This window comes from Pollachius pollachius, assembly GCF_949987615.1.
Source record: "Pollachius pollachius genome assembly, chromosome: 16".
Classification (NCBI taxonomy): Eukaryota; Metazoa; Chordata; class Actinopteri; order Gadiformes; family Gadidae; genus Pollachius; species Pollachius pollachius.
The window spans coordinates 5,253,131-5,262,579 of NC_136949.1; the positions used below are offsets into that span (position 1 = coordinate 5,253,131).

The window sequence follows — 9,449 nt, forward strand, 5'->3', positions numbered from 1 at the left end:
CACCTGCGTCCGTTCAGCCTGACCCCCTTTTGTTGCGGTCCGACCCGCTAACTTCAGCCCCTAATTAACCCAACAGAAACTAATTAAATGCAGCTCCCTCGGACCAGACGCCAGACAAAGGCAGACACGGACATGGGGAAGTCAGCGCTGGAGCGAGAGGAGAGGAAGCCACCGCTGGCGGCCAGGAGCAAGACGGGTATGAAGGATGTAAACACACACACACACACGCATGCATACACACACGCACACACACATATATATGCACACACATTCAAAAACACACATATACACTAACACACAAACAAAAACACAAACACACACACACAACTATACACACACATGTACCACGCATGCACAAATATACACCCAAACACACACACATACACACGCACACACAAACACACACACACACACACACACACACACACACACACACACAGCAACTGACAGTTTAGTGGTTCAGTTGTTCAGTTGACAGTCAGTGACAGCAGAAAATAAGAAATGAAAGAAATGAAGAAAGGATGGAGGAAAAAGGGAAAAAGGAATGAAGGATTTATTTAAGCTTTATTTGAAATGCACCTTTACACACAACGTTAAGGAAGTGCTTTCACACGCACAATATAAATGACTTCAAAGTAAGACAGAAAGAAAGACTTATTTTACCCTTTTTTTTTTTTCATTTCTTAAATGCATGGTGGTGTCATGTCTAACAGTATCAAGGCCCGGTTGCGTATCTCCAACACCCAGACCTTATGCAGATAGACGGTCTACAGTGCCAACTTAAATAATCACACACACTACAGAGTCACATGACGCAACTCAAAGCCCTGAAGACATAGCGGAGAGGGAGAGAGAGCACGAGCCAGAGAACCTCAGAGACGACGAAGACGACGAAGAGGGCGATGACGGCAGTGGAGCAGTTGGGGGAAAAGAAAGCGGGAGGAGAAAAGGTACCTACAGCAGGACAGGGACTCCGAGGAAGAGCAGATATAAATACAGCCATGAACCCAGCCAATTGTCTCTGGCAGGGCGCTGTACGCGCGGCGCAGTCACAGCTCACCGGGCGACGGAGAGTAATTAAGAGGAGCCTGTTCAAGAAGATAGGTCCGCAAAAAGAAGATTTGAAGAGAGGGGGAACTGATTGTGCATGTCTGATTCCAGCTCTTTAGAGAGTTCTCAGCCGCAAGGCTTTAGCTTTCAAATGTCTCTCTCTCTCTCTCTCTCTCTCTCTCTCTCTCTCTCTCTCTCTCTCTCTCTCTCTCTCTCTAGATCTCTCTCTCTCTCTCTTTCTCTCTCTCGATCTCTCTCTCTCTCTATCAGACATGTTTCAAATGAAGCCACCCGTGCCCCCCCCCCAGGTGAAATGTTATTCCATAAGCCTAATATATAATTATACATTATATTAATTAATCATCATCCACGATGCCACAATTGGCATAATATCAATTTAAAACAGCAACAATCATGCATGTCTTTCAATCTGAAGGATTTAGTCAATGCTGTGGATATCCACGTTATCGATCGATGAGAACTATTCTAACTATCTAACTATCTATCTGTCTATCTATCTATCTGTCTATCGATCTATCTGTCTATCTGTCTATCTGTTGATCTATCAGTCTATTGGTCGGCCGGTCTGTCCGTCTGTCTTTTTTTTCTTTCGTTTTTCTGCCTGAACTTGAACGTCGTTACGTCAGATACAGGGCACACGATAGTTCTTGGGAGAGTGACAGTTCGGCACCGAGTAGCTGGAGCTGTTCGTTAATGGTTATAGAGCAACACTGCCCCCTAGGCATTGGCCGTAGCACAGCAGGACGATTGGGTACCAACCATTGTATTATGTCTGGATTACTTTGGGTGGATTGATTTGATTTCGGTGTTGTATATTTAAGGTAATAGAGCTCAGCTTTAAATCAGAATGGTTTTCATTCCATCTATAAAAAGGGTTTCAGTAACAACTTAATTTGAAAAACGGATACCTTACTGGAAGAGTTCACCTTCAATAAAAATTTGATTTTAACAAAAGTGTGGGGTCGGAGGTCCATGTGCAGGGTGTGTGTGTGAGTGTGTGTGTGTGTGTGTGTGTGTGTGGGGGGGGGAGGGGGTACTGCTTAAGAATTCAGTTAACAAGTTGTATCAATCATAGTTGTTTTGCCTCTTTCTCTAGGGCAGCATGTTGTGTGAGCATTTGTGCGTGCGTTATGTGCATGCGTGCATACTTGTGTTTGTTTGTTTTTGTGTGTGTGCATGTCAGTGTGTGTGTGTGTGTGTGAGAGAGAGAGAGCGCGAGTGAGAGAGACAGACAAGAGAGACAGAGAAACAGAGAGAGTTGTATTTGCATGCTAATCTGAAAGACAGCTATACAGCTCACATAATCCTTTCCACCTGCTCTACAAAAACACCCACTCTGGTGACAGGGGACCTCCAGCCCTCTCTTTGTTACTGTGTCACTCGGCTGGGTGCTGGCACCCCCTGCGTCACCCTTAACCTGGGGGTTTCTCAGCCTGCCTCCTCTACACGCCACTCCACATCGCCCAGTCTGCCACCTAGTGGTGGCTTCGGCTTACTTGCTAGCACTGGCTTAAGGCAGAGGAACGATTCAATTTGTCACCAAGTTGGGTAAAAACGATCCCAAACTACACTGAAAATACACAACAGGCCTGTGTTTGCTGCACTGGCGCCATTTGTTTTGTTATGTGTCTTCTTCTTCTCCTACCTGTCTGAAAGATTCCAATACATATCCATCAACAACCACAAATCCCACACCATCCCTGTCTCAGGGAGTCCCCCAAGGCTCAGTGCTTGGCCCCATCCTCTTCATCCTCTACATGCTCCCACTAGGTCACATCATCCGCCGCCATGGTCTTCAATTTCACTGTTACGCCGACGATACCCAATTATACATCCCCACCACAGCCATTACTCCTGCCATCCTATGCACTCACCAACTGTCTCACGGACATCAAAACCTGGATGGACCACAACTTCCTCAAACTCAACAGCAATAAAACTGAAATTATCATCTTCGGCCCAAAAACCATCATCCCCACCTCCCAGAACTTCTCACTTTGCATCGATTGTCCCTCTGTCACTCCCTCCCCCCTGGTTAGAAACCTTGGCATTATCATGGACCCACGCTCTCCTTCAAGTCACGACTATTGCAATAGCATTCTGTATGGCCTCCCCTCCACTATTCTTCAAAAATTGCAATATGTTCAAAACTCCGCTGCCCGACTGCTTACTAACTCCCCCTCCAGAGAACACATTACTCCCATCCTCCGTCAAATTCATTGGCTTCCAATAAAACAACGCATCAATTACAAGATCCTCCTCACCACCTACAAAGCGCTAAACAACTTTGCACCCTCGTACATAACAGATCTCCTCCATCGCCACCCCCCACTCGCCGGCTACTCTCCGCTGATGCCAACCTTCTCACCTCCGTCACCAAGACCAAGTATCGCACCCTGGGGGACAGAGCCTTCGCCATCGCCGCCTCTACCCTCTGGAACTCCCTCCCTCTGGCCATTCGAAACTCTGATACCTTTGTTCATTCAAAAGTCAACTAGGACCACCTACAACATTTGACAAATCATCCTCCGCCATCTTCCACTCTCTCCCGCTCTCTTAATGTGTTGCCTATTGTTGTGGTCTTGTTTATTTATTTGTCCCTTTTGTTTGATTGTCTGTACTGTCTGTATGTATTCCTTTCTCATTTGTAAAGCGTCTTTGAGTACTTAGAAAAGCGCTATAAAAAACTGATCAATTATTATTATTATTCTGTCGCTATTGCTTTCTTTAATTGGTCCATGGTCGCTATCCGCTGATGTGTGGTGCTGAACGAAGGGACTTTCTTCGACATTTAGTGGAAATAGTTCACATACCAGTGTCAAATAAAGCAAGCTTAAAATACCCTGCATAAAAGAGACCTCTAGTGGCTACAATACCACACTATATATAGGTCTGTAAAAAAGATATAGTCGTCGCTCCCGCAATGTCAATTAAAGATAAATTACACAACCTGTTTTTCTTTGTAGATTAAATGGTCAGTTATTCTCGAGATAAACACTACAATACAAAAAAAGATGGTAGGGCGTGGGAATTAGTCTAGTTTGCGAATCGGTATGTTTATGTATTCGTTCCGGCTAGACAAGAACAAATATGGAACTCATAATTAAATAGGATCACATTAAACCATGATTTACGCAATGCATGGCTGGATCAGAATAATGAATTAGAATGACTCTATAATACTGTCAGTAAAAAGGCCCCTAAGCAACTAGTCGGGAGCCTCACCGGCGGCTCCGTATGATGGGTCACCACTGGTGCCGTAAAGCGCTCCGCCTGGTGTCGCAATGGTGTTTGCAGCGACAGCACTTTCCGGCAGCAGGGAAATCGAGGAGAAAGCACTGACAAACGTCGCAAGGGAAACCCTATATTTTCCCGGTAATCGTCGGAGTTACAGGCGGCTCGGCATAGCAACTTTTATCTCGAGTGTAGATGTTTTTACGTGGTGAATGAAATCACATTTGACGTCTTTTCAAGCGTGAATCTCCACCTTAATGCGGTGGGATGGCTACAGTGCCGACCGGGCCTAACAGTTCATTGCCTGCATCCCCGGCTAAAATTACTCCTCTACCCGGGGATCGGAGCCTGGGTCCGGGGGCGGACGCGTGCGGCTGTGGCGCGGTGGATTTGACCATCGGGGAGGATCAGGGGAGGGAGTCGCAGGTCACTGCGGTCAAACGGTCGATCCAGAAAAAGCAGAAAAACATGCTAGCCCACGCTAGCCCGTCAGCGCTGCACCTCAAAGTGCAACACCCGGAGCAGCAGCAGATGAACGGCTTGGTGAGCCCCGCGGGGCCCGCTGACACCCACAGCCCACACCAACACGTAGAGAACCGACCTGACAACCCGAGGCCGTCCGTAGAAAACTGTGACAGCTGCGACGAAGGTACCCCGAGCTACGACAACATCACCGAGCTCTGCCAACACGAAGGCCACAGCCCCTTTTCAAATAACAGCAGCCACCCCCTCTTGAAAAACAGTAGTATGAATGGGATGCCTTCCATCACCCGAACCGGAGCCTGCCCGAACCTCCCTAAGACGATAGATGCCCCCGGGAATCAGAGGAACGAAGGAGAAGACTGCCACCCTTCGACCCCTGGGCCGTCGGCGGACGGGGACGGAGACTACCTGGAGGATGGGACCTGTCCCGGGGGTGGCTCGTCGAGCGAGCCGCCCGTGGCAGAGCTGGCCCGGCTCGATCTGAAAGGGCCACCGTGCCCGGCGATCGAGGACAACCACGGGATTAATTACGTCCGTTACGAGTCCGAGTTACAAATGCCATGGATCATGAGGCTGATCACCAAGGACTTGTCAGAGCCTTATTCCATTTATACATACAGGTACTTCATCCACAACTGGCCGCAGCTTTGTTTTCTGGTGAGTATTTCGCCTAGGTCACTGCTGCCTTGACTTGGCGACTTATTGTGAAATGAGTCGCCATGTTGACACATTGTGTAATAAAGGTTAATATTGTTGAAATGGATGCTTAATGATGTTTAAAATGTGTATTTGCGTACAGTATAACTGCTACAAGGCATTTGGGAATGGCTGTGCGTGCTATAGTTAAAATATAAGCTACACATATACTGGTCACCTGTCATACTGAATCACATGAATCTAGTTATATTACCCGGTCTGGCCACACGTGTTCAAACTTATTTAGCTTGCCCATATTTAAAAATACTCCTGTTAGGACTATTAGGACTACCAGGGAGTTTATAAAGCCTAAAATCTGCTCAGTTGTCAAGATGGTCTCTAAAGGATATGAACCATTTAGGTTCTTTGGAAACCTAAATGGGCACTTTGGAAATAGTTATTTGAATACACTTGGTTCAATGCTTGCTTTGTTGTTCATCCTTGCATTGTGAAGGGTAGCCTCTTCTACCTCTCTTTCTATAACAACATGTGACATCAGAGGAAGTGGCACACGGTATAGATCAGAGAAGGCATTCTCAAAAACAGTTTATCCTCGGTTCTCCCTTGTGTGTGTGTGTGTGTGTGTGTGTGTGTGTGTGTATATTGTGTCCCAATGGCGGTGTTGTCTCTGTGGTTCCCCAGGCCATGGTGGAGCAGGAGTGTGTTGGCGCCATCGTTTGTAAACTGGACATGCACAAGAAGATGTTCCGCCGCGGCTACATCGCCATGCTGGCGGTGGACTCCAAACACAGGAGGAAAAGCATCGGTAAGGCCGCACCATCGTCACCAAAACGTTCAAGGATCTTCTCTCTGGAAGACTCCGCCATAACCCAATGTACAGGGATGGACACAGAATCATGTTGTGGAAATTTCCCATCCCAAAAATGTACACTACAGCCGCCACACTACATTCGGCACACTGTGTGCTTTTCTCAGTTCAAATATTTGTATTATTGAATATTGTGTCGCGCTATATAGGAGGTGGAATCACCCTGCGTATGTTTTCACCTTAAGAATCTTCTTCAGGAGACTCTACACTGCATGAGCATTTGTTTGTACTTTTCCCATTGAATGTTGTCAGGCAAATGTGACGTTTTACATAATGTTGAACACGCCACTCTGCCCGCTTCTCATCTGCCCCTTCTTCCTGATTTAACCGGCCCGCCTTGGCAACCCGTTTCTGCGCCACAGTCCCTTCCCGAAATAGAAAGCGGGAGTTAAAAGTGGAAGTTGACAAACAGGCTTTTTATTATTTTATCCTCCCCTCCCCACTGTCCCACTTAGCGGGCTCCGCTCAGGCTGACTGGTGTCTGATTTGATCGTTCCTCAGGTACCAACCTGGTGAAGAAGGCCATTTACGCCATGGTGGAGGGGGACTGTGACGAGGTAAGACCAGTGGCCTTGGCCATAACGATTCCAAAGAACCCTGATGGCTTTGGCACCGAATGGACACACCAAAAACAGCCTTTATTTTTCTTTGCATGTGAAGGCGGCCAGTCTTATCTATGTTTGTCAGCGATCTTGAGTAAACCGTCAGTAGGCCATTAATTCGCTTTGGGCCGTGTGCCATTCCCCAAATACACACCTAGCTATTATCTGACACGTCCAGTTGCCGCACTTTAAAACTCCCAAATAACTTGTCCACCCAGTTACTCCCCTACGTTTTTAAGTGTAGCGGGGAATCATCAAACGTGTGTGAACGGAGAAGACAGGACTTGGGCGTGATGCAGGCAACAGGCATCGAACCCAGGACCTTTGTGGACCCAGGACCTTTTGAGTGGAACACCATAACCGCTAGACTGAGCCGTCCCCTCACGAAGCGTGCGGTGTCTGTCCTGTCCTGAGCACTGTGACGCGGTACTGAACCTCTGTTCCTCTCCCCCCCCCCCCCCCCCAGGTCGTCCTGGAGACGGAGATCACCAACAAGTCAGCGCTGAAGCTGTACGAGAACCTCGGCTTTGTCCGGGACAAGCGGCTGTTCAGGTACTACCTGAACGGCGTGGACGCTCTGCGGCTCAAACTGTGGCTCCGCTAGACGGACGCTGAGAGGGGGAGAGATGGGGGGGGGGGGGGGGCAGCAGGCATCATTCTTTTTACCGCCTCTCGAAAACCGCGGCCCCACCCGTTCACGTTTAGAACGCACCTACACGCAAGCGCCCCCCCCCTCCGCGCACGGACACACACACACACACACACACACACACACACACACACACACACACACACACACACACACACACACACACACACCGTACATGTACCTGCGTACAGACAGGAATACTATGCACATAGGTATGCATAGATACACGCGCTAGACACACACACACATGCTCTCCCCCCCCCCCCCCCCCCCCCCCCCAGCTGAATTCTTTGTGAACTCGAACTTGTCTGGCGGCCGATCGGACGGAGATCACACGAACGCTTTTTGCCAGAACCGCCCACCGTACCGGCCCCCCAGTACCCCGGCCCTCCCTACCCCGACCCCCCCTAAATAGTTTTTGAACCTTTAAAAAATACAAAAAGGAGAAAAAGGAAGGGGGGTCAAGTTAAAGGGGGTCTGTGACCCAGCCAGGATGGGATATATCCTATATCACTACATGACCTGTGACCCGGAAGAGGAAGTGGGGTGTGTCTGTGTGTGTGTGTGTGTGTGTGTGTGTGTGTGTGTGTGTGTGTGTTTCTGGCACCTTTGGTCTGGAGCGTACAGGACTGGGAGCTGGGGGCGGGGGGGAGGTTCGGCCAAGCTGTGCAACGCCAGAGTCGAACAAACGTCGAAGAACGGGGAAGGAAATAAGTAACGACATCCAGAACACGCAAGGAAGAGGTGGAGGGTAAAATGGCGGACTCAGAATAAAATATTTGGAGTTTATTTTTTGTTGTTTGTTTCGTTTTCTTTTTTCTTTTTTAACCTTGTCCGTTTTAGATGGGTGACTGGAAAGCATTAGTGTGTGTGTGTGCGCGCACTCACTCGTGTGTGTTTATCCATTGTTTTGTTTTTTTTAAAAGAAAGTGTTAACCTGTTGCAGTATGCATCTGTAATGCGTCTGTAATGCGTCACGTGGTTGGCAACACTCTGTGTGCGTGTCCCGGTGAGTATGAGTGTCTATGTACGTACATACGTGCGTGAGTGTGCGTGCGTGCATGCTGGGGTGACTTAACTTTCTCAGTGTATTTCCCAGCCCCCCCCCCCCCCCCCATCTCCCCGTATGATTTCCGAGCTTGTGTTAAACGAGTGCAGCTGTCGCTTGACGGGCTTGGGTTAGGTTGGAGGGGGGGGGGGGGGCGGGGTTGTTGGTCATGTGATCCCGGCCGAACGCGCTCATGCCAGTAAAGATATGCATGCATCTATTTGAACGGTTGGAGAGTGGATGGCTTAAGGGGAAGTATCTACGTATGTTTTAATGTACACAAAGAACAACCACCGCAGCCCTGAATCACAGCTGTGTGTGTGTGTGTGTGTGTGTGTGTGTGTGTGTGTGTGTGTGTGTGTGTGTGTGTGTGTGTGTGTGTGTGTGTGTGTGTGTGTGTCCAGGCTCCGCCCTATGTGCTGCCCTGGCTTCATTCGACTCTGCGGTGGCGTCCTGCTCATATTGTCTCTCAGTAAACCCCCTCCGGTCTCTAAAGCCCCCGTAGGAGTGCGGGTGAGCGGGTTCTCTTATTGTGGTTGGGTTGTTTTCTCCCCAATTGTTCTTTTTTGTCTCTTTTTTTTTCTTCTTTTTTTTTTAAGCTTAAAAATGCACTGCCAGCTCACTGCAGAAATCCTTAGCAGAGGTAAAACAAAATCTGCCGTTTTAGGGTTTGATTTTCGAACGGCGTAGAGAAGTGTGCCCTGGTGATTGGTTCCATCTGATTTATTATTCTGTTGCTCCTGTTGCAAGTGCCACTCAATCAACCCCCCCTCCCCATAGTCCCTCATAGAAACACCGAACCCAGACCTGGACCGGTTCTCTCCTGGTATTACAGTA

At 48.4% G+C, this 9,449-nt stretch overlaps 1 protein-coding gene across 1 annotated transcript; it reads left to right on the forward strand.

Moving 5' to 3' along the window:
- The first annotated feature begins 4,395 nt into the window (after positions 1 to 4,395).
- naa30 (N-alpha-acetyltransferase 30, NatC catalytic subunit) lies at positions 4,396 to 7,816 on the forward strand. Its single transcript, XM_079753653.1, has 4 exons — positions 4,396 to 5,445; positions 6,127 to 6,250; positions 6,815 to 6,870; positions 7,382 to 7,816. The coding sequence occupies exons 1-4, from the start codon at positions 4,573 to 4,575 to the stop codon at positions 7,517 to 7,519; spliced, it is 1,191 nt and encodes a 396-aa protein (XP_079609779.1). The 5' UTR covers positions 4,396 to 4,572; the 3' UTR covers positions 7,520 to 7,816.
- The last annotated feature ends 1,633 nt before the right edge of the window (positions 7,817 to 9,449 follow it).